This window comes from Pieris brassicae, chromosome 14, assembly GCF_905147105.1.
Source record: "Pieris brassicae chromosome 14, ilPieBrab1.1, whole genome shotgun sequence".
NCBI classification, from domain to species: Eukaryota; Metazoa; Arthropoda; class Insecta; order Lepidoptera; family Pieridae; genus Pieris; species Pieris brassicae.
In genome coordinates this window covers 4,822,596-4,849,247 of record NC_059678.1, presented here as the reverse complement: position 1 = coordinate 4,849,247, position 26,652 = coordinate 4,822,596, and the positions used below count along the sequence as shown (strand labels likewise).

At 37.2% G+C, this 26,652-nt stretch overlaps 1 protein-coding gene across 1 annotated transcript; it reads right to left on the bottom strand.

Annotated features, from left to right (window-relative positions):
- Window positions 1-739: 739 nt before the first annotated feature.
- Window positions 740-23,529, bottom strand: LOC123718007 (ionotropic receptor 25a). The gene is made up of 19 exons (XM_045674344.1): window positions 23,433-23,529; window positions 20,793-20,939; window positions 19,183-19,368; window positions 16,222-16,388; window positions 14,649-14,822; window positions 14,355-14,527; window positions 13,657-13,816; window positions 12,745-12,861; window positions 11,692-11,796; window positions 11,183-11,282; window positions 9,770-9,947; window positions 8,936-9,119; window positions 7,851-7,972; window positions 5,885-5,997; window positions 4,054-4,144; window positions 3,175-3,257; window positions 2,329-2,407; window positions 1,783-1,856; window positions 740-1,070 (listed from the first exon to the last, which is right to left on the bottom strand). Exons 1-19 carry the CDS (start codon window positions 23,509-23,511, stop codon window positions 844-846), a joined length of 2,559 nt encoding a protein of 852 aa, XP_045530300.1. The 5' UTR covers window positions 23,512-23,529; the 3' UTR covers window positions 740-843.
- Window positions 23,530-26,652: the final 3,123 nt, after the last annotated feature.

The window sequence follows — 26,652 nt, the reverse complement described above, 5'->3', positions numbered from 1 at the left end:
CAATCTCAGATTTAGTCCCTTTTGGAGTAGAGACTTTAGGGTCGTGGGGTTCAAGCTGCTAATTAAATACTTAAGTCGACGCCTAACAGTATCGGTGACCACAGAGCTGATTTCCTTAACGAATAAGTATCGCAATACAGCGAGGAAATGTCACCATTATAGACGTCTATAAAGCACAGGTACCAAATTTTTAAAGTTGTTTTAATTTTCTATTTATATTTTATTTATAATCACTGTGTAGATAAAGATTTTTTTAAATTTAAGAATACTCTACTGTGCCATTATCACCAGGTACTTTTTCTATCTCTCAAATTTTGTAGTGTACGCAATTCGATAAAGAATATTGTAAATGTCGCAGTAAAGTAGTTAAATCAGAGAGTTGATTGAATCTCCAGACAGTTATTTAAGACCGATATTCAATCAAGTCGCTAAAGTTCCGTCAGACAAGTGAGTGAACGAAACGTTTAACGAGTTTCCTAAACGTTGCTAGGCAACGAGACTAACCTAACCTAACCATTTACAATAAAGCAAAACACGGAATCTCCAAGCTCTCAGTTCTTCATCATCTTGTATTACATTGTTAATCAACACGCTGGCTTTCGGTCAGACAGATAGTTAAACGTTTCGACGCTGCTTTGCTCGCGACTTGATTGATTATCGACATTTAATTAACTGTCTAGAGATTCAATTAAATCTCCGATTTACTTAACTGTGAAATAAACACTGTATATTTGTGGGTACATAAATAACTTCTTTATTAGTGCATCGTATTATTACGACAATTAAAAATCTAATTAATTTCTACTTTGCAATTGTGATTAGTGACAATTTTATTTACAATACCTAAGGTATGTAATCATTTTTTGGATTGACCTTTATATGCGACACTGGTTTAAACGTGTCTCCAAACGTAACTTGGTCCCTCCTCTTCCTGACTTTTGAAAATGCAATTTTCTTCGGCTTTTCCAACACGTTCACCTTATTTTCCTTACGTTTGTAGTAAAACACCTCCCAGGCTAACGTTATCATCGCTAATCCCAGTCCAAATAATGTCGCAATAAATACACCACCTGTAAATTGTGTTAATCTTTTATTATACATAAAATGTGTGTGTGTATAAGTGTACACACGTAAGAAGTGAAACTTCTTTATGACCTTATTTTTCGAAAAATGATCTACTATTTGCAACTTTACAGAAATTGGTTAAATAAAGTTAAATTGGTTAAAGTTTAACAAAAGACTTTTATTATCATAGACATGAATACAAATAATACAATTATTTTATCTTATTACTATTAAGATTATTACAGAACTTCATTAATTGTAATATAATTATTACTATCATTGTTATCGTTATTATATATTTTTGTTATTGGCTTCGAATATCTTCGAATCAACCGTGGTAGGGACAAAAAAAAGATAGCGCGTAACGGAAAAATGTGACGCGTAACCGAAAATGTGACGGTATTTTTTTTTACACCGATAAAGAAGTTTAACTTCAAAAATGATTTTAGGTATTTGACAGCAGCCTAGTTCACTGACTTACTCATACGAAGGAAAACTTCGTAAGTTTCTGCCGTCAAACTCAAAAGTTACGGCGTTCAAGGCACTTTTAGCGGTATAATTCTCATAGCGGTTTTTGTTAATTGTATCTCTTAAAGGCCGGCAACGGACTCGCGAGGCCTCTGGCATTAAGTGTCCAATGGCGGCGGTATAACTTAACATCAGGTGAGCCTCCCAGTGTTAGAATTATAATTTCTGTAAAATGTCTTTAAAAAATACCTAAACTCTCTAGAGAGATTCCTTCTGATTCGTCAGCATCTGGACAAGTCTGACGAGCTGTTTCGTTCCAGTATCTTAAATAACAATTAATATGAATGAATATATTATAATTTCTATATTGAGTTCTTTTTTGTATTCTTATTTAAAGTAAAACGCGAAAATAAGACGGGGCATACAGGAAGATCATAAAAAGTGGACTTCAAAGACAATATGGCAAGGATCGAGGAGAAGAAAGAGAGGCGGCAACCGTAAAAACAGATGGATAGAAGATATTGAAGCGTTTAGGAAATTAATGGAGAAAGCAATGGCCAGAGTTATTTGAAATCAGCTGGAGTAGGCCTTTACCCGTGAAAGGATTGGAAATAAACGGGCTTTATTATTGTTATTTAAATATTACAGTATCAATAATGAATGAATTTCCACTTAACCCCTCGGAAAGTCATAGAAATCGGTTCAGCCGTTTGGGATGTGTTGGTAGCACTCTGGTGTATTTATTTACATTTTAATTCTGTATTAAAGATATTTGTTTTCAAAATAAACTCTCACTTGGAAGCCAGCTGTTCCAGGTACCTCTCCTTCTGCAAATCCAGGAGTGTCCTTGACAAGTCCTCTTGTAACCTGGAACCTATTTTTTAAATAGAAAATTACCGTCACAATTTTAATCGATATTTGACCGCATCCCGGCCCGATCGCTTTTGTGGTTGCAAGGGAGACCAAGTCCAGAACTTGAAGGAAGCATCCTTCTTTTGAATGCAAGGAACTTCTTCTCTGCTTAGCACTTTTTAGGTGGCGAGGTTTTCGTTTGTTAATTACCGTAGAACTGTCGCATCTTTGGAATCGAAGACGAAGACCATCTCAAGCTTGTACAACGCATTGGTTAGCAGTATGTTAGACTGTAACTCGCCTTTTAAGTTTACACGTTTTCTTCGTTCTTCTTTTAGTGAAGAAATCTGAAATCTCTTGAAGAGCGTGTCTTGTTCTGTGCAAAATGTAGCAATTTTCGGCAGTTTTATAGTTCCACAGTTATTACATAGTAAATAATCTATATAGGCATCTTAAGTAATCTCTAAAGATGCCTAACAAACTTGGTGGAGTACAATAAATTAAGAACTAGACGGGACTTGGTTGGCCTAACAGCAACCCAAAGGTTCTTCCAGATCTCGAGTTTCTTTATGGCATGGCCAAGGTGTTTCCTGGTGGGCCAGAATCTGTTGCACAGATCCCCGTTAAAGACGTTGCTTACTGAATGCCGTCTTCAACTATCGACCTGTTTTATCTTCGCAGAGTGAATTCACAGCGATATTGTGTATCGTATTCAATATTATATATTTAATTTTGATTATTTTATTGGCTTATGGATAGAATAATGTATGTATATTTGTCAATAAATACCTTGTTGGACTGCAATTGCGTAAGGCTGCTCGGCGAATATGTCACCAACTTCAGTGAGATTGCAATTTCTCGTTATTTCGTATCTAAAAAATGAGTTTTCCTCAGAAATGACTTGATTTTTCTTCGACACTAATAGTCAAATCTATGCGCGCATCACACGGTCGTACGGTAAAGGAAAACATCGTGAGGGAACAGGAATGTCTTAGACTCGTGTGTTAGAAGAAGGCTGATCACCTACTTGTCTACTAGTAATCACGAAAAAGATCAAAATAAAGCTAAGACCTAGTGCCGCGTACTAGACTATCTAAAGTTAGTCTCTTATCTTAGCCTTTTAATAAATTTAAGAAATGAATTAAAGAAAAGCTGTGTAAAGGCTTACTATAAAGTTAACGATTATCGAGTTTATAAAAGGGCCTGGGACTAGTGCTGGACAGGCTACTTCTAATTAATTTGCGATATTTATTTTAAAAGAAGTGTTTGATGATTTGATGTTTTAAAAGAGTACCGAGAGTTTTTTACGCCGGCTTTTTCTCACGGCCTACATCCTCTGTCTTCTTTGCCGATGAGTTCATCTTCTCCGATACAGATTTAATGACGTGAAATAAGTGATACCTGTATCTTATATTCCATAATAAACATAGGTTTTAAAAGGGCCTTGTAGTGGTCCAGACTACAAAAACTTGTCTGATCAAGTAAAAGCCCTCAGGAGCTGAAGAGCTTGCGCAAGACACGAGGGAGAGGATGAACTTGTGCAGCGTCACTAACACGAACTTCAGAAATAAACAGCGGTTGAGATTTTTCTGATCTGATGATAAATGATACCTTTTGACACTCATATTGCTAGAAGGTTGTGGCGTTGCTGACTTTTTTAGAACTTACTTGACTTCAGCTGAATCGTGTATGAACGCAAAATCGGCTTCTGTGTGTTCATTCACTTGTCGAAAACCGGTTTTTGCGTCCGGTACTGGGCCTGCAAAGACCTGGATGTGAGTGATCTGATACTTCTGTTTGATCAACATAGGCGGATCGTGAATTTGTGAGGCTCTGGGCTATTACGTGGAAGTTACTCATAATAGACGTTCACACGACAAAATATACCGACCGATAACAAGTGTCGGAGAATTCCCATGGTCGATCTCATTACAACATTATGATTGCATTTTTTTTTAAAATAAAATTTCAGATATGTTATTTAAGTAAAAATATCGCCTATTATTTTCAGTCTCGAATGGGGGACCTTTGTATCCAGGAGCCCCTAGGTTGCAGCCCAGAAATCTCTTAAGTAGATCCACCCCTGCTGATCAGCTCGCTAGGTCATCTGTGGTTGTAGCACCCGGCACAATTATTTAACTACTAAAGGTTTGGCCAAACAGCAGACGGGGAGGACGGCGACGTGACGCCGGATGGATGTCAAACTGCGGACGTGATGATCCTACAAGCGTCGCGTCGGTCCAGCGAGACTTCGAATTTTTAAACAAACTTTTCGAGCTCCCTACCTATTTATTCCAAAATCGCTGATTTCAAGCTCGAATTCTGTATTAGGAATGGCTCAAATCATACAAAAACATGTGGCCTCGATTTTCGATTAGTTCTTCAACCAATTATCACGTTGGAGACGTTTCCCGTCCCGCTGTCTGTTTGACTACTAAAACGAATATCCATATAACACGAGGTGGAACGTGGCACTCACGCCCCGTTCGCACCCCGTCCCGTCGTACTTTCATTTATTACCGGCGGGCGCGCTCCGCTCCGCTGTTTGACCAAATCTTAATCACACATGACAATGTATGGAAGTATTTAATGAACTAGATTAACAGACGTTTTTAATTGTCCTTTGAGTGAACAAAATGTTGGCATCTACACTTCCTATCCTGTAAGATGATTTATGTGTAAATGTCATGGTATTTGCGTAACCTGTAATGCCTATTTTGTTATTAAATATTTTTGCGTTCGTATTTAACATTCGTTCATGACAGTGTTGCCAGATGGTATCGGTGTCGTACCCCTAGAAGAATTTGATTTCCGCATAGATATACCCTAGGATGCTCTCACCAAGTGGCATACACCATAGCGTGATTCTTCAAAGCGGCGGTCAGGTTGGGATTTTTGGAAAATGAAAGGCATTCCGCAAAGTATCTATAATAGAAAATGGACGTAAAAAAACCCTAAATATTCTTTCCCCCTATTCTGCCTAAATCGGTTGAGAAACCCTTAAATCTAGGGGGAAATCCTCTGATCTGGCAACACTGGTTCGCGAAGCAAAGTATAGAACCTTAGACCCAAAAAATTACTTGTCAGGCACAGGCCCCCTACTTGTCAATTAAGAATATCATCTAATCTGTAAATCAAACGCCATTGGGATTTGTATTTATTTTTATTGTATAAAAGATATTTTGTCAAACAAACTGTTAAAGTCAGAAGAAGAAGTTAAACCAAAAGGCAAACATTGTTTTGTATCTTCTGGTCTTTAGGCCCGGGCCTCAATTTTGTATCAGTTTCATGACTTGAGGTGATCGGCCTTCTGTGCCTGACACACACAACTTTTTGAGTCTAAGGCAAGTGGATTTCCTCACTTCCTTCCTTCGAGCGAATGTTAAATGCGCACAAAGAGTCAACAGACAAGGTTCTGCAACCTCAGGGATGACAGGCACACACTGAAGCATAGTTATATATATTAAAAAGCTAAATAAATGTTATGAAACATTATTACCTGATGCATTAATGGCGAGTAATATATGACCATATTGTTCCCGGATCGGATAATCCCAAACTCTGTACTGGGCCTGATCTGATGTCGCATTTAATGTTATTTCTTTCCATACTCTAAACATTACATTTACAAGTTATTCAATAAATTAACCGTTAAAAGATACAGTTAGATACTTAATGACTTTTTGAAGTGAAACTTCTTTATTTGCCTTAGATGTAATTTACCGTCATCTTTTTCTTGTCCCTACCACGGTTGATTCGAAGAGATTTGAAGCCATTAATAACAAAAATATATACGATGACAATGATAGTAATAATTCTGTTACAATTAATAAAATTCTGTAATAATCTTAGTAGTGATAAGTTAAAATGAAATAATTGTATTATTTGTATTCATGTCTTTGATAATAAAAAGCCTTTTGTTAAACTTTATCTAATTTAACTTTTACCAATTTCTGTAAAGTTGCATATAGAAGATCATTTTTCGAAAAATAAAGATCATAAAGAAATTTCACTTCTTTCGTGTGTACACTAGTACACGCACACATTTTTTTTAAATAAGTCTGTCTGTATTTACACACAACGCAAACCTACCGTTGTTCGGATTAATCGTCGCTACCATTGTGTGGTCTTTCAAGAAAAGAGCGTACCAATTCTTAAAAGGCCGGCAACGCACTCGCGAGCTCTCTGGCATTCAGTGTCCATGGGTTGTATCACTTAATATCAGGTGAGCCTCCTGCCCGTTTGCCCCCTATTCTATCAGTATCAAATCTTAAAAAGCCGGCAACGCACTCGCGAGCCCTCTGGCATTCAGTGTCCATGGGTTGTATCACTTAACATCAGGTGAGCCTCCTGCCCGTTTGCCCCCTATTCTATCAGTATCAAATCTTAAAAGGCCGGCAACGCACTCGCGAGCCCTCTGGCATTCAGTGTCCATGGGTTGTATCACTTAACATCAGGTGAGCCTCCTGCCCGTTTGCCCCCTATTCTATCAGTATCAAATCTTAAAAGGCCGGCAACGCACTCGCGAGCAATCTGGCATTGAGTGTCCATGGGTTGTGTCACTTAACATCAGGTGAGCCTCGTGCCCGTTTGCCCCCTATTCTATCAGTATCAAATCTTAAAAGGCCGGCAACGCACTCGCGAGCCCTCTGGCATTCAGTGTCCATGGGTTGTATCACTTAACATCAGGTGAGCCTCGTGCCCGTTTTCCCCCTATTCTATCAGTATCAAATCTTAAAAGGCCGGCAACGCACTCGCGAGCAATCTGGCATTGAGTGTCCATGGGTTGTATTACTTAACATCAGGTAAGCCTCCTGCCCGTTTGCCCCCTATTCTATCAGTATCAAATCTTAAAAGGCCGGCAACGCACTCGCGTGCAATCTGGCATTGAGTGTCCATGGGTTGTGTCACTTAACATCAGGTGAGCCTCGTGCCCGTTTGCCCCCTATTCTATCAGTATCAAATCTTAAAAGGCCGGCAACGCACTCGCGAGCAATCTGGCATTGAGTGTCCATGGGTTGTATTACTTAACATCAGGTGAGCCTCCTGCCCGTTTGCCCCCTATTCTATCAGTATCAAATCTTAAAAGGCCGGCAACGCACTCGCGAGCAATCTGGCATTGAGTGTCCATGGGTTGTATTACTTAACATAAGGTGAGCCTCCTGCCCGTTTGCCCCCTATTCTATCAGTATCAAATCTTAAAAGGCCGGCAACGCACTCGCGAGCAATCTGGCATTGAGTGTCCATGGGTAGTATTACTTAACATCAGGTGAGCCTCCTGTCCGTTTGCCTCTGTTCCATAAAAAACAAGGTGAAAGCAGGTGTTAGTGCAGGCCTCAGAAAATTAAAAAAAAAATGTATTATATTTTTTTTATTGTCATTTAAACGTGACTGACATGAGGATTGGGCCGTATCGCAACATTCGAGATCATATTACGTTACGGCATTACGTGACCGAGTCAAACCTGTATAGTGTATCTTCAGCGAACTTCATATTTATAAAATATTGATGAACCGTCGAACTCTCCACCACAGTGTAATTGATACGAGACTGCCGAGCCAACTGTTCCAACGATGACACAGGTGTCTACAATATATATAATAAATATAATAATAAAAAAAAACTGCACAATAAGCCATATAATAATAGGCATGCCAACATATACATTATCATAATAAAAACAGTTAAGTTATTTCGTCGTAAAAGCAAAAATCAAAGACGTTAATACTAACATTACTAGGATACCAAGTACATTACGTTTAGTACAAGGCATATTACGACGGTAATTTCGACCGAATGTCTAGCACGTAATAATCTATTTAACACTGTTCGCTGAAATATTATGACCTTGACGTAACAGGGACATTTACAAATAAATATATCTAATGAAAGCTATTTGACTGTTTCATGATTTGAAATTGTTGTTATATATTTAGTGTAAATAGTTAAAAAAATAACTAAATGTATACAGTATTGTTTCATTTGCATTACGGACGACACAGTAAACGCATATTACGACGGTAATTTTGACCGAATGTCTAGAACGTAATACTCTATTACCACTGTACACAGGGATTTGTCATCAGTATTTCTTTGTTTTTAAACTATCGCATTTTTGTGTGTCGTATTAGTGTTTTACGACTTTGTTCTCAGGGGTAAGCGTATACTTTCAAGTTACATACACACAATTATTACAACTCCGGGGAAATAAATACAGATAATACAACTTTCTCTACAGCTGATACTTTTTGACATTCAACACATTTTGTCTTCAGTCCGTGACCATGCACGCTGTAAAGCACGCGAAACGTCGGAAAAATTTAAAATTATGTCTAATAATTTAAGTTTATGATAATACATAGCTTCAATCCGTTAAAAAAGTGTTTTTTTTTTAATGTTTAAAAGTTATGTTAATAAAAGACAATACTAAAATAAATATTTTCAGTGTTATCTAGTAGTTATTTTTAATAGTTAATTAATTTTTAATATTCCATATTCAGTAAATTAAATAATTAATAAATATCCTAGAAGCTCCAACAATCGTAATACCTGCATTCTCTCAACAGTTAGGAACGCGGCCAAATTGGCAGTAAATGTCGCCAGCATGAGCACCACAAACAACCAGTATGCAGCCACAAGTGTCCGACCCGAGAGGGCCTTGGGCGCCTCACCGCCCCCTTGTGGTGTAAAGGAGGTAAGAGCGAACCAAAAACTCTCTTTCAGAGTGAACTCCCTGAAACGGGATATTATTAAGTACTGTTGGATAAGTTTTTTTCCACATTCAGGTTATTTCAGGACTGGTTATACACGTTTGATGAAGGCATATTCTGGAGTGAACTTTCCAGGTGTAAGACAAGGACGGAGGATATGGAAGATGGGAGCCTTTTAGAAGCCAAACTGAACATTCTAGAACGCCGAGAACACCTAATCAGTAGAATTATTGCCTAGAAAGTTATCCGACCATTCAATTCTCCGTCATGCCCTTCAGGTATTCGACGGCCCAAGGCAAACCCTTGCGCTAGTAGCAGGAAAATCCAAAGGGAAAAGGTCTCCTCCAGTCCAACCGAGTAAAGACAACTGACACAGGGCTTTGTAGCAGTAGTGATAGTGTTTTGTGTCATTGAATAGTGAAATTCTAATTTTTTTCCAAAAACGTTGAAATCCCCCCATAACTCTTCCTTTATTGGCGATTCCTTTAAGTTCTCTGCATAGAATTCACTTTCCGTCCCCACTTCTTCCACTCTTTCTCTTACTCTCTACTGCCTATACCTGTCATCGTATTTCATGAGCTCATTCTCTACGCTTTATGGAATAAATAATAGTAATTGGTGTACAGCTGCTCTTTAGTTTATCTTTACAATAAGAAGATAAAAATTCTGGTACCTGCATGGATATGGGTATGCACCTGGGTTATTCCTGGCCGAATACGGTGAATATTTCTCCAATAGCCATATCATGAGGCCAGTTAGTAATAAGGCAGCGACGATACTGAGCCACACCTCCGTTCGTAAGACAGTCATGAATTTAAACAGTGAAGTTTTACGAATCGGCTTTCGAATTACTGGAATTTTTTCAAAAATAAATGGATATGGCGATACGAAGTTCGCCGGATCCAAGAGGATCTGGTGACAGTGCCTGGCGCACTATCAGTTACTAAGGAATTGTATGTATGGCCAAAAAGTCCAAAGTCAAAAGGGGTTAGATGGGGTCATCAGCTGCAAAAATTGTTCTACAGGAGGTCCTTTAACTCGACCTGTGCAGAGTTATAATTTATTTATCGTTTTCATAAAATATTAAATTCGCCAAAACTTGTAATACAGAGTTACTTTACGGTATTTTTTTTTAACACTGTGGTCCGGAGTAAACAAGAAGTTATGATTTGATCAATTTTCATTACGTAAAACTTAATATTATCTTCAACACACCCAATAAACAACCATAAATAGCATTTCTAACGCAAGGACTCACCAGTACCAATCTAGTGAACATTATGAAAAAGATACAGAATGTAGATTTTTCGAATTTTAATAAGAATTAGTAGAAAAAGGAGATTTTCTTTTAAAAACGCAAAATAAATGATAACTCTGCAAAAGTCGAGTTTAAGGACCTCCCGTAGAACAAGCTTTTGCAGTTGATGACCCCGCCTAACCACTTGATGCGTTTGATCCACGACTTTTTGGCCACCAGGTTAGGTTAGTCTCGTTGCCTAGGAACGTTTAGGAAACTCATTAAACGTTTCGTTCACTCACTTGTCTGACGGAACTTTAGCGACTTGATTGAATATCGATTTTAATTAACTCTCTAGAGATTCAATTAAATCTCCGATTTAACTACTTTACTGCGACATATACACGGTATATTTCAAATTTCACTATAACTTAGTGCAATGGATGTAGCTCCTTACAAACAGTATGTAAAACAAAAAACTTGGCAATTCAAAAGATTGGCTGAGAGTTTATTGCCAGTTATTCTCGTGCATACGCCCTTGATTTGAGAACTGGCAGTAAATGTAAAATTAGAAGCATTTACTGACGTCCATAAGTGTATATGGTGTTACCTTAATAAATGATTTTTATTAGTAGTTTAAAACTATAACTAGTCAAAGTTTCTCAATTTTCTCACTCTCTGACTGATCATCAAAACTCTAAGCCACTTCCAGCAGACGTAGAAGGTTCTAGAATATAATTACTGTTTAATAATGATGTTATCAGGTCCTTTAAGGACTGTATTAACCGGACATTGATCATACTTTTAAGTTTATTTGGTTTTTTGTACAAGTTATGTTTATTTACTAACCAATAAGTATTCCAGTTTGTTCAAAATAAGGCGCTACGAAGTCAATGACCTCCTCTCGTTCAGCCGTCATTGTCAAAGCGGAAATCGCTATATCAGTCTCCTAAAACGTAAAATTAAACATATTAACATCGCTTTCGCGAGCCTTCTGGGATCGTCCAAAGGTATCACATAACATCAAAATATCATCCTAAGTACAAATACATTAGGCGGATACCTATTAAAGGCCAACAACGAGCTCGCGACCTTTTTGGCAGTATGACTTAAGTATATAAAAACTGTTTCATGATTTGTCAATCTAATAGGCAAATGGGTGATTAGCCTTCGGTGCCTGACACACCCCTTTTACATCTAAAGCCGGTTTCCTCACGATGTTTTCGTACACCGTTCGAGCGAATGTTAAATGCCCGCACAGGAAATCCATTCGTGCACCGCACTTTGTTTGTATTAGTTTTTGTTATATATAACATAACATTTATATTAGCTATACGATTACGAAATTAACAAATTACCCCCGTCATCAGGTCACCAACAACACCATCCCAAGTACCATTTGGCAGTCTCTTGCCGAAGTCACCAGTCCTTGGAGTAATTATCTCATAGTCAAAACCCATTTCCTGAGAAATAATAGCCCTTCCTAATTATTTTTATTGTAATTTTCTTTCAACAACCGCTTAAATTAATTAATTAATTTCGGATTTATATCATCGCGATAGATTAAATATGTAATAGACAAATGGCGCGCTTTTTGACATCACTTTACTCTTTCGTCAATTGTTTCCACAGCGTATGCGATATTTAAAAAAAATATTGTTTTTTTTTAATATTATGGCAATAGTTTTGACTTTATGCCAGTTTCAATTAAAAGGTTGGAGAACTACACGCGAGAAAAAATAAACAAAGACATCAGGGACAAAACAAAGACAAAGGGATAAGCTAGTTGTAACAAAATATGTACATAAACATATTACATCTTAATATTATTGTGGATTATTATTGGTATTTACAGCTTGGCTTCGATATCTTCTTGGATATATTCCATAGTCTTTGTTCTTCAAGACTAATAAGGAGACGTTTAGTAATTAAATATTACCTGTTTATAATGTAATCTGTGCTCTGCAGGACGAGCGTTTCTAAAAATAGACTTTTAAGCGCAAGAAAATACATTTGATTGTACTTTGCTCTATTGTCAATAGTTCTCGCAGCGTACGCAATTTAGGTTTTTTATTGGTATTCATATTAAGTCGGTCGGACAATGTTCTATACTAAGCTTATCTAGAAATAGACTTTAAAATAAATATTAAAAACTTTTTATTAGACATATGTTGTTGAGGACTTTCTTGTAGATACTGATGTCCTCTACAAAACTGTAATGCATTGGTCAATTGTCAATAGTTTCCTCAGCATATAGGAATCTTTATTGATATTCACACCTACACCATCGTAACCTTTTTTGAAATCTTGTCACGTGACAGGACCGCGAAGTCATCTTGTTTAAAGTGATAAATAATCTAAAATGGTTTTTAAAACATTATTTTTTCAATACTTTAATAATTTCTTCTTACCTCAGCGATCTTTTCTATAAGATCCACACAATATCCTTCGTACATTGGCTGTCCATCTTCTGTGTGCATAGCATCGCCTGTCACTGGGTCCAGTTTTGGTAGAGTCCAGGGCACAGCCTAAACAATTAATATAGAATGGCGCAACCTTTTTAGGTCTGTGCCTCAGATTTGAGAATATCATGAGAAAACGGGTCAAACCGGTCTGATGTTAAGTGATACCGCCCTCCCATGGACACTATCAATGCCAATAGGATCACTAGTGCGTTGCCGGCCTTCAACCTTTAGGAGCTTACCAGTGCTTTTTGCGTAATATGCGCAGCCACCACCACCTCCAGTTAAATAATAATTTCTTTAAAAACTAGAACCGACGAAAAAATATTTTATGAATGTTGACCCTAAAGACCTTGACGAGCTTACGGATATGAACGGGTATAGTTGTGCACAGTCGGATGCAACTTAAAAAATGTGCAGTTAATGCTACAGCCTCCCTCGCGAGGGGGGTGTTTTTCCCTGTTCGGGGCGTATGCTCCCTTCAGGTGGTGTGTTGGTTCGCGCCCTGCTGATACAGGGCGGGCATATAACCCTTGATGAGGGTCGAGGCGCGCGGGAAGACGCGGTCTCTACCCGCTGCGCGCAGCCGATGGGGCATAAAAAATGAAAATGAAAAGTTGTATATATCCTTAGCGGGAAATACTTCGTCAGCGCGTTTTAAAGTATGACGTCATCACAGTGATTGTAGCCATAAATTGTAGATGTCGCTACATCATTATAAAATATTATTTTTAAACTAGTTATAGCGCTAATTAACTAAGAAAACAATAATTTAGCCATTAAATTATTGTTTTCTTTCTAATAAAAATGATTTAATGAATAAAAAACGATCTCGGTCGCCTGCAACCAAGTACAACTTACCGGATAAGTCCCAATCCTAAAGAAATCTCTTAAAGGCTCAAATTCAAATCCCGGTAATGTTTTATACTCTTCGTTTGAGGACCAAGAAGCCGCTCGTTGAAGACCTTCATTCGGTTTGAAGGTGGACAAGATGAAGGGAGTTCGAAGGTTTAGGCTGGAACTAAAATTGCTAAAGTTCAGACACAAAATTGACAGATGACAGATGTCAAAATCTATTGACATATGAACATAGCAACTGGACTGACAAAAACTATTATTATTATAAATATAATCAATAAAACATACGTAAAAAATCTTCTACCAAGGGTAGAAGATTTTTTACAATAAACACTCGTTTGAAGGACGGTAAGTCGAATTGGTTTAGAAATACTTCAGTGGGCAGCTGGTTCCACATGCGGGTGGAGAGCGGCAAAAACGCTCAGTCGTGGTACAATAGACGTCGTTAGGTGGAATTTCGTATTCTTGATGTCCGACGATGAAACTGAGCTGCAGCTATTAATAGGAACAACGTCTCTGAACACTCCTGGCAACACCAAGGGATAAAGCCTTTATAGGGACTGAACATCCGACTAGTTTTTTTCTTTTTACGGTAGAACTGCGTTGCGAGACTTTTTTTTACAAGTGATGTTTTTGTTGGCTTTTTATTTTCGTTAATTATCAATACAATATTGGTGTGAAATTATTATTATTATACTCACTCTTCGTCATTCCAATAAAACATGCTCTCATTGCCGCCATTTTGAAACATGACTATTTGGTCTATAGTGTCATTATTGTTTTCGTTACATGTCATTTTCGTTAAACCTACGTTTAGTTTAATTAGCGTCTCTGATATGTACTGAAGTAAATTGGTTAGAATTAATTGTTTACGCTAGAAAGAAAAATGTTCATAAGTTAATTGTTATTCAAGATACAGTTAGTGTTTTGTAATTGATATGGTCACTGGTTAGGTTTGCTAATTATATAGGTACAAGATGAATCTCACTTTTTACCTGAGTATTCGTAGGACAAGTACAGTCGCTGACACCCATAAGCTTGCAACACTCATTTGTATCTATTTGCAAAATGACAGATGGCAATACCAACACTGCTGGGTCAAACGACTCGTAATCATTTATTACCAGGTTCCAGCGGTAATCGCGACGAACAAGCTTTTCTTTGACAGCCTAAAAAAATAATTATTTAACAAAATAAGCTCCTATAACAGATTACACCAATTTTAATCACATACAAAACAATACATATACATAGCGTTGAAGCATATATACATATATATCTTACTGCTCTAAATTTATGTATACATTTAATGGAAGACAGAAACAAACTTTGTTTAAATTGTATTCACAATATTAACAAAATCGTGATACAAAATTCATTTAGATAGATTAGAATCAAAACAAAGGCGGTTTGTTAGAGCTTTATGCTCAAACTAAGACCATAGGCGAACAGTTTATAATAGATATTTAGTGTTTAATTAGCCCTAAAAGCTTCTAAACACGGCCCTAAAATCAGAGGCAATATCGAGAAAGTGGTGGGGAGCGGGCTAGATCACCAATAAATGTCCCTGTCAGTAGAAATGTGCTATCCGTTATCGATACTAAGCAACCTGCGCACGCGCTCTGACTTCTGATTGGTCATTACGAGTAAGGGTTGTTGTTTTTATATAAATATAAGATTGTTTGTTATACCACTACTACATACGCGTCGTTACGCAATACGTACAATGGAGAATTTATGATACGCTTGGGAAGATCCGGATGAAGATTTTTGAAGAACTAAGAATTATCCCATAGATAAAAACGGTCCCTTTTCTCTATGATTGCGTACAAACATTTTCAGATAGCGTAAAATTAGTCGTAATAATACTTAACATTATTATGCATATCGATAGTACCTATACCGTTATTAATATGCAGTGCTACAATTCATGTAAGGACTTGACACATCTAAATGAAACAATGTTTAGTTTACGACTGCTCTATATTTGGATACATAAGAAAACACAATTATATTAGAGATCAAGGTGTCACCACACTACACTTACGCACATCACTACACCTCTCCATAAGACCTGACTGACTGTCTCGCACTCACAGGTAAATATGTATAAATATGATTTATGACCCGAAGGCACAATTAAAAATTACGCGACCATATTATCCCCACCACTGTTGTCCCAATAATCCCACTGTTGTCCTGTTGTCTAAATAATGGACACTCTGAATAACGTCTCCTTTATACAGAACAAAAGACCACCGGGCAACCCACCTTCGAGGTGGACCATTGACATCACAAAGCATGCAATCCAATGGATGCAATGAGTTCAATGCTTGTCGAGTTAGAGGAGTATGGAGGTAAACCTCCAAATACGGACCTCAAATAATGCTGACGATGATGGTGGTGGTGGTGATGGTGGTGGTGGTGGTGGTGATGGTGGTGGTGGTGATGGTGAGAATCGTTATGACGACGATGATGATAGTGGTGGTGGTGGTGATGATTGTGAGGATCATAATGACGAAGATGACGATGATAATGGTGGTTGTGGTTTGAATTCAGTTAACTAACCCGTTTATATGTTCTTGTGACGAAATTTCTATCCCCTGCAATGATGTAGAAGCTCGGATCAGGTCTCATCCGTGACAGAGATCTGGCGGAGTCCCTTGTGAGACCTGAATTGACCCACACTCTGACGTTCGATCTACCCAGGAGTGTGTATAGCGTCCTGTCAACATCTTAAAAAAAATCCGACATTTAAAACAAAATCTTTGTCATCAAAGGCCAGCCAAGGTACAATGACTGGTCGGCCTTGTAATTCTGTGAATAGAACAGAAGGCCAACTAGCAGGCCTTGAATAAAGTGATGACAATCGCCTGCAACACCGGGGTCTAGCGGATGTGTTACCTATCAGGGAATGGTACGCTCTTTTCATGAAGGATGAAGTCGAATAAAAGTCGAGAACGGTCCTCGTTATACGAGCATCCTATACGTAAAAGAAGCTCACCAATACATAGATTCTGACCCAGCTCTGCATACAGACTCGCCTGTCTACCATATGCCAAAGAATATCATATTCGGCCATAGAATATGCAGGCGAGAACTTGGAGAAACTGATCGTAACATAGAAAACAAATCACGTGGCCGTTCCCCTACCAGCTGGACCAATCAAGTGAAAGATTCCTCGTCCTCAAGACAGTATGATAAAAGAGGCGCTGGACAGAAACCGGCGGATAGTCCACTCCAGCTGCTTCCTTGCTGACCAGGACGCTCAGATATGAGCTTTGAGATGAGAGACAGGAGAGGATTCGCACACTAACAGTTTCTCCCACCTAGACTGGACCTCAGTCTGCTTTATTCCCTTCGAAGCATTTACGATAAGGATTCCTTTTTATTGCTTTGCCATTCACAAAACATAATCGCATTTTTGTAAACATAGATCTAAAGAGAATGTCTATTGAATTTAAGCACAAACAACTTCAAAAACAGTTAACAAAACTGAGATGGTGTTTTTGGTGCTGGATTGATGGCATTTCAATTCAAATCAATGAGGAAAATTGCTTTGTGATACTAGCAAAGTTACGGAACGAATTAAACTAACGAAAAACGAGTTACTGTATAATGCAAATATTTTTTTAATACAGTTGCTCAAAATTGGCGTATTTGCAGGGACGTATAGCGTTCGGGACGTGGGCTATTACACACTCGTGCGTTCTCTTTCACAACTGTCAAAACAATGTCTATTAAAAAGAAAAAACCAACCACGAAGTTTTTACTAAAAAAATCATAGACGTTTGTATGATTCATGCAAATATTTCTATAAAGAAGCTACTAATTGGTTTCAATATCAGATTTACTGATTTGATTCAATGAGTTAGGTTAGGTTTCATTTCATTTCATGCCATTAAATTTAATTTTCATTTCATATCAATAACACAATTGTACTGAAGACTTGGTTTTATGGGCATAGTTCCCTTTGCCAACACAGAATGGGTGAAAAAAAAATGTCTGCTCATGTTCTTTTACGGTTGGCGCCATTTTCCAAAAATGTTCTTGCGAGTTTAGTTGTCTGTTGCACAAATGAGTTTCAATATTTTATTTGAATTAACACCACCGGAACTTAACTAATTGAACAAAATGTTTCGGAGAACATTTTACTGGAAAAGTAAAAGTAGTTACACATATCTACATACGAATTTATTGCGTGAAGAGAAGAGAAAAAAGCAAATAGTTATATTAAATTGCTTCATTTTTTTTGCAACTGTGTTAAAAATAGTTGTTCAGTACACGTGCGGAACCGTCATTGCAACTTCTTCCGACTGTCAACCAAAAATTTTCGGAACTCTTTGCAATGACAGGCTTTCCGCTCTCGTAATCAATGCGCATTAGCGGGCAGGTTGCAGCGGCCAGCGCGATGGATACTTTATTATGAAATCGCCATGAACCACGCGCAACTGCCCGCACGCAGCCAACGGCCCCGTCGAGGCCCGTGGTCGGTAAAATTTTCCTGTAGATAAACCAGTGTGCGCGCACTAACCGCAGCGGCCGTGAATTTCGCTCATCGCGATGTCGTTCGATACAGAAAGATTTATATCTGTGATTGAGTCTAGGAGGGCTGTTGTGAATACGTCTATATACAGGCACTACAATTTCCTCCACGTCCATTTTGAAGCGCGCTGCACTTGCAAGTGACGAGTGTAGCTGTGGTTATGGCTGCTAGTGCGCTATTGGGCTTAGTCAATTTATAGCAAACAGTAATTCCATAGCTTTTACAATATTTATTCTTTGTACAACCGTCCAACACATAATCATTTTATAATTTATTAACTGTTTTATATTTGTGACCGTGAAGAGTAATAAAAAAAACGAAGATCTTCATTTACATCTCTGATTTAAAGGTTTAAATTTGATAGGCTATACGCCCAAAATTAATAATGTTTCATAATCTAAGATTATCCAAGATTTGGATCGATTCATATCTAAAGATCGATCTCCAATCTGCATGCCAATATCAAATCTGCTACGCGATTGTCTATTCGACGAAAGATTGCAAGCAATCTTTGGCGTGATCTTTCCCTCTCGACCGCGTTTCGTTCAATGCAATATGTTTGTTCACGCATACTAAAAGTTTTCTGTTTTTGGAATGGAATAAAATAAGTAAGACTATGTATCGATAATAACAAATATTTTTGGTTGTAACTACTAATAAAAACGTTTAAGGTCTTTAAGGTCATTAATAGATATGATAATTTATGTTTTTTGTGGTAATATGAGGAACGGAAAGTTTCATATTTGTGACAACTGACAACCCATAGCTTTATGAAGCTTTGTGCGCGCTATTTTTAAATATAAGTGTGGTTTGGTTAACTAATTCACATAATATAATTATAACTACCACTGGTACCAATGTTTTAAATTTGTTTTAATTTTATTTTTATTCATTTTTAGTTTTATAAAATTGTAAATACTATATATTTGATTGTTATGTTTAGGTTTTATTTAAATAAATAATCTAATACATAGTAAACTTACCATTTTCACTTTGAACTAAAATAGCTGCGTCCGTCGCATTCCTCGACTCTAAATAGCTATTCATAGCGGTAATCAGATCCTGTGAGTCCAGAGTCGACCTGATGATAGGCAGACCAGATCCCATCTCCCAAGAGGCCCAGGACAGATCAATGATTGAAGACACGCCCTTGGAGAGTGAGGAACAAACTAAAAAAGATATAAAAATTCTAATTTTTATTTTTAATTTGCAATTGTGTTGCCAGGCTCTAAAAAAAGTTAAGAAGTCGTTCGGAAATACATCAGTGGGTAGCTGGTTCTACATAGTGGTGGCAATAAAAAAAACGTTCAGTTGTGGAACGACGAACGGGTGGAAATTCGTATTCTGCCTCGACATCCGATGATGCGGTAGAAGATGCTAGAGATACCCCACATGTCTACGCAAGAGATCGAACTAGTCGGAAAAGGATTATGACTAGCAGTGAAAGCATTTTACCCAGGATTAGGGACTGTTACAGGGACGTGATCAGTAATTACTAATACGTGTACGAGCCAAGGCTGTGCCTTTTTCTCACTCAGTCTTTTTAGTTTTATAAACGTGGGGATTTCCTAAATCGCCGGAATTACGTCCCGAGAGTATAGACAAACGAAGGGACTCTTTTTAATTGTTCCATTTGATTTATTCGTTGCATAGCAATTAACATTTCATTAATTCGCTTATATTCTGTTGTACGCGCGTAAAATATACAGTAAAAATATAATCCTGTATTAACAGCATCGGGAACCGTACAATACGACCGAAGGAAAGTATTCTAGGCATGATTTGGAGCCATTTTTCTTACTCTAATAAATCATATAAAGATCGTATAGGTGCGCGTGAGGAGAGCACCATAAACTCGTCTAAATATTTATGATTTTTGTTTAAAAAAAAGGTAAAAGGTCGCCATTACACACCCAGTAACCTACCATTTTGTTAAAAATTTACTCGGAACTGAATCGTCGGACATGTGTCATGACGGTGTTAGTAATATTTATCGTAGAGCGACAGTGCACAAGTCTGAAGTGAAACTACTTTGTAGACGAATTATTACTAAGGTAAAAGCCCCAATAGATGATCATGTACCAGTATATGATCACTCCATGTCTATATACACACTGTATACTTGCTTATGATGATATAAATAAATAAAAAAATTGCGTTTACTGCACAAGACGTTATGCGATTGTCATCTAAAGTTCTAATATGTAACTACTAAACGAATACATCAACCAATAGCGTGTCTTTTTCTCGACCCTTTTCTCACTCTCTCTCAATCGTTCTCAGTCACTCTCTTCCTATTCTTCGACAAAAACGCTGCACATCTTCGTAACGTTGCCGTAAAAGTTTTACCCCCATGCACCTATAGAAGTGTCCCTTCAAAAAGCTGGTGTGGCCACCTCTTGGAGAGCTCTGGGATCCCCGGTAGGATCAGGCGCTAACTTAAATCTTTATAATATAATAACGGTGACCGCGGAACTGGTGATTTCATTAACGAAAAAGTAACGCAAATCAGTGAAAAGCCAGCATTGGTCTATCACAGGGATCAAACTTTGTAAATTTGTTTTAATTTTTAATTATTATTTAAGATATTTACGTTGATTGTAGGCATCTTCTTCGTTTTCTCTGTCTAGAAATATGATGTCATCACTGACACGGAGTCCTGGTTTTGATTTCTCAATTGTTTTGATTGCTGTAGCAATTTGTTCCGGTACATCCACATCGTGTTTTTCAAGGATGAATACTAAAGAATATATAAAGACAGTTTTGTTAAGAATTAATAAAAAATATATATTAATAAGTAAAAATTGTGTGCGTATATACACGTAAGGAGTGAAACTTCTTTATGACCTTTTTGAAAAACGATCTACTATATGCAAATTTATAGAAACTTAAGTTAAATTAGATAAAGTTTAACAAAAGGCTTTTATTATCATAGACATGCCTATTACCACTAAGATTACTACTAAGATTACTACAGGATTTCATTAATTGTAATAGAATTATTACCATCATTGTTATCGTTATTATATATTTATGTTATTAATGGCTTCAAATCAACCGTGGTACAACCGATAGGCACAAGAAAAAGATGGCGCGTAACGGAAAAATGTGACGGCAATTTTTTTACAACGCCGAGAAAGGAGTTTCACTTCAAAAAAAAATGTGAGCCGTCACGGGACGCCTGGCAGATGTGAAACATCGACATTATTTTGTAAAAGTAATATGCAGAAAGGAACATATTGTGATAGGAACTAAATATGTCGAAAAAATTAGGATTTTTTTTCCAGATATCGATGACTATTTATTGAATAAACATTTATTTTCATTAAATACAAAAATTTACGAATTTATTTCAAATCGTGACTAATTAATTCGTTTAATCAGTGACCTCGGTGATAGTTATATTCGATGTTGCCTCTGAGGACGGTATTACTGTGACAATTGGTCGATGGTAACTGAAGTATGTTACATAAGTATTGGACATAACATTATCAAGATATCTAATAAATACAGCATCTATTGTTGTTCCGCGCTCGAACATGCCAGAAATTGGTTTTACGTGCGGCTAGAGATGTTTCACATCAAAATTCATTAATATTTTTTTATGTTACAGGGCCGATGGCTGACCATGCGTCATACTCGTGAACGGGTGCTACTTGTGGTGACTGGTCGTAGTTGAATTCGTGTATGCGGTGACGTTAGTTATTTCGACTAAGTATTTGCGTGTTGTTCCCACGAGTGTATGTGCGTGCTCCTATTTCGCCATGCCTCCTGATATATGAAAAATATTTGTTTTTAATTTATTTTATTATTATTAATAGTTAGAAATAATCTTAAGTATAAGATGTCATGTGAAACATGGTGTAATCGTTGCAGCTCCTTACAAACATTGTGTAAAACAAAAACTTATGAAATCTCTATTTCTTTTTTGACGTTCATAAGTGTACATTGTACTATAAGAATAAATGCTCGTTAAGTAATACGGCCGCCCATGGACACTTTCAATTCCAGAGGGCTAGCAAGCGCTTTGCCGGCCTTTTAAAAATTGGTACGCTCTTTGTAAGTCGAATTGATTCGGAACTACTTCAGTGTTAGTTTAAGTTATACATTTTCTCGTATTATCCGTGTGTAAGAAGGATGTTTTGCCAAGAAGGAAGATTCTTATCTCTCATTAACTGGACCTAGCTTAACGTAACTGGATTTTTTTGGAATCTCTGCGTACTTTTCTCTCTTTACTGGTCAGCTCCACTGTTTTGGCGAGGGCAGCTCGGCCGGCATGGGCTTTTCCCGAGACTAACGCTAGTCTCTCGAGGACCTCGGCTTGGGCCGTTGGGGAGTAAATACACTTAGTATTCTTGAGCAAGAGGTCGTTACACGAAACGCGTGCTAAATAAACAACCCTATCTTGCAATGCTTACGGCAATTGTTACAGGTACCGGCAAACTTCTTGAGCATTAAACAAGGGCGTGGGGGAAAGTTTGCGCATCGTACAGATACGAGCAAAAAAAGTGTAAACTATTTTATTTAACTGTAGAATACTTTTTATAGTAGATAACTTTTATAAATAGTTAGTTTTCATTTTTGTAGATAGTGTATATCAGATATCACTGTGAGTTGTTTAATATAATTTTAACTCTCTAGTGTACTTAGGAGGCACAGGAACGTGGACGCTGCGCGGGACACAAACGTCAACTGATCAACTGACGCGATCGACACGTCACTCTCCCGCCGCCCCACCTCCAAGTGATACCTAAAAATTGCTTTTGCGCATGCAAGGACATTAGTTCAAGATGTTTGCCGGTATCTGTACAATCCATAGCACAAAATACTATAAGCGCGAGACGCGTTATTTTTCACGAGTAAGTGCTTAGAAGCGCCAAATGAATTTCAAGCTTATGGTCTATTAAGAGCTATTTTAATCCACAACATTTGTGCCTATATTTTTGTGACTAAAACTAGGACTGTCTTTTACTGCCCACTGGAGCGAGGGAAGTACGTAGTGGACGACTATAAGGATCTACGTCGGTTTTAATTTGTCTTTGGCTATCGTTACGTATCAGGAAGAGGGTGGCTAAAGTCTAGAAGTTGTATGTATACATGTTGGAAATACTGCGATACAGCGTTTTAAGGTATGAGTATCATCGCATTGATTTGTAGCCGTAGATTGTAGGTATCGTTACATCTGTATAACTATTTTAAGTATGCGAAATATATTAAAATTTAAGATACTTACTGTACTTTAGACTCGCTTCAGACGCGACGCAACATAGATTAAACAAAAAAATAAATATAAATAAAATATAAATCTCCATTTCAATTTCCACAAGCCCTACAAGTATTGCAACGGCTGACTTTATTAATAAGAATGACTGTAATATATTCTTGTAATAAATAGGGAATTAATAACATTAAACAAACATAGAAAATTATACGCAATTTCTCAAACATGTCTAAGACATCGCGTCCCAGACTAACATAAAAAAGCCGACTAAAAACTCTTTGGTAGCGTTTACAAAAAAGACTACAAACTCCTTAGAAGGAAGCGGCAAAAGTGACGGGTGAAAAATGGCGCCAAAACAAATATGACGTGATTCAATGTATAATGTAATAATACAGAAATCAAATATTAAAAGTGAAGGGTTAGTTTCGTTAAACAAAGCAAACAGTGATTTTCATTAATTATTCGTGTGTACACTCGCGCTGTGATATCTATTTATGGAGTTACTTTTTACATAAGGGAGCGTTCAAGTGTTATGTAAAGAATTTTGGGGTATTTCTTGTAAATTTGCGTGGCGGGAATTGAATTACGCGTTATTGTTAATATTATTTTCCTCTTTCCAGTTTACACCACATAATGGTAAGTTTTAGGTATAAAGAGCCACTGTGTGGTCTCGAAACGTTTTACTTTTGAGTACAGAAAACGTTATGGCGCGTTAAAAGAGCGGGTCAAGAATCTGCAAAAATTGCGTGACGTAATACTTGAACGCTCCCTAACGAAAAACATCAAGAATTGCAAAGATAGAATATAAACATGACGTCAGGATTTTTTGTTTATTTATTACGTATTCCTACATCCATGTATATATAACGAACACTACTACTAAATATATAGCTAAAGTTGGAATACATGTGTACAAGATGGTTCAATAACTGACGAAAGAATAAATACATGAAAAAGTATTCAATTTGTCTAACACATTCGGCCGTCTTGTGTGATCACTTATGACCACGACTGTACCCATTATTCACCCATACGGGATTTTGAAATGAAATCGTGGGAACTTCACCAATGGCTGTTCAAAGGCAAGGTTTATACTATGCTTGCAATGCTTTATTAAAAATACTTAATTTTAAACAAACACGATAGTATTGTGGACCTCGTTTTAAAATAAATACATGTTCAAATTAAAACTGTAAATTAAATAGGCTGCTTAACATCTACCCGCTCACCGTCTATAATATAAAAATTTGATTAAAGGACTGGCTTATGAACATACCCCTATAACCCTACACAGAGTTAGAGCTTCTTCTGAGGCCTAGTATGTAGTTACAGACTTTATTCATTCACTCACTCTCACTTAAGCACTCAAGCGTGTTGATAACAGTTACACATCAATAACTAAAATAAAAGATGAAACTAAGTTATATATAAATTAATTAAGGAATGTATGATTAAGTTTGTTATGAAAGAGCTAGAATCCCTGACACAGGTATTTTTTTACTTAAAAGGGTTCCCAAATCTTACACATTGTAACGCCTATGTACTGAAAATGAATAAACATATCTTTTTTTTTAATTGTCTCGCATTTCTGGCTGGTGAAAGAAAAGAAATGACAGACACGCTGATCGCCTACTTGATAAAGGCTGACAATGTACATTACACACATTTTTTTTACATTAAAACTACTCTCAGCGGTCTCTCGGTGTAGCCACTGAAACTCCGAGTTTATTCATTCACTGTAAGTTAACAATTTCCTATAAAAAAACTATGTTTATTATATTCTTGAAACTCCTACTCATGAAACTGATTTCTTTTACTCCTCCTTCACCGTGCAAAGTATCCTTCTATGGAATACCCTACCAATTGATATCAGACGAGCTGAATGTTTGAATTTATTAAAAAATCTTCTTTCTTGATAATTTTTCTTCTGCCTCGTAATTAGCTACTTATATATATTAATTGTGACTCAATAAACCTTTGGATTAGCTTTTACATTTCTGGCTATACATATTTATATTTTTTCTTTAGATTTAACTTTAGTTATAGTTATATGTTATTTTCAGTTTATTTGTCAATTACTTGTACCTTTACCCTCTGTAGGTGATTCCTTTTTACTCTCCCATATTAGGGTTGCCTGGAAGAAATCGCTTGTTAGCGATAAGGCCGCCCGTTGCCTAATGACTTATATAACCTGCTTTTTTTGTTTTTTATATGTATAACTTTGTATATTATGGTAACGAACAAATAAATAAATAAGATACAGGTATCACTCATTCCAGATTAAATTTGAATAGGTAGACATGCCTACTCATCGGCAAAGAAGACAGAGGATGTAGGCCGAGAGAAAAAGCCGGCGTAAAAAACTCGGTACTCTTTTAAAATAGCAAATCATCAAACAACACTTATTGTAAAACAAATATCACAAATTAATTAGAAGTAGCCCGTCTAGCACTTGTCCCAGGGCCTTTTATCAGAAAAGTTTCCCTTTTGCCAAAATTCCATGTATTCGCCCTTTAGACATTATTCTTCAGGACTATGATTACGTTAAGTATCGGTTAACAACGTGTTTAATCTAATATAAGCAATCAAATCTGGTTTGATTTATATATATATATATAATAGCCATTATTAAATATTGTGTTTTTTATATAACAAATACATTCGAGCAGGATACAGATAGAAGTTTGCCGGTATCTGTAATCATCTGTTAAGTAATGCGGCCCATGGACACCCTCAAAGATTGTGGTCTGTTTTGAAGGACCCTAAGTCAAGGTGCTTCGGAATTACTTCAGCTGACCATCATGACATAGTGCTGGTGGTCGGAAAAAAGTGTTTTAAAAAACGCTCAGTTGTTTTTTTTTTATAAAATAGGGGCCAAACGGGCAGGAGGCTCAACTGATGTTAAGTGTTACCGCCGCCCATGGACACTCTCAATGCCAGAAAGCTCGCGAGTGCGTTGCCTTTTAAGAATTTGTACGCTCTTTTCTTGAAGGACCCTAAGTCGAATTGGTTTTCTTGAAGGACCCTAAGTCGAATTGGTTTTCTTGAAGGACCCTAAGTCGAATACTTCAGTGGGCAGCTGGTTCCACATAGTGGTGGTGCGTGGCAAAAACTGCCTTCAAAAACGCTCAGTCGTGGAATACGGATGGAATCTTCTTATTTGCAACCCAATGGCTGCCTGGATTAGCATCCAGTCGATCTGAAGGTATCTGGACTAACGTACCTTTAGAAC

What these genes read in the sequence shown, in the direction of transcription:
- LOC123718007 (XM_045674344.1), bottom strand. Translation starts at nt 23,511, where the DNA reads ATGGAGATTTATATTTTATTTATATTTATTTTTTTGTTTAATCTATGT. An exon ending in TCACAAGAACATATAAACGG is followed by an intron (nt 14,823 to 16,221) that starts GTTAGTTAACTG and finishes TTATTTTTTTAG; the next exon opens with GCTGTCAAAGAAAAGCTTGT. An exon ending in CGCAATTGCAGTCCAACAAG is followed by an intron (nt 2,408 to 3,174) that starts GTATTTATTGAC and finishes TTTAAAAAATAG; the next exon opens with GTTCCAGGTTACAAGAGGAC.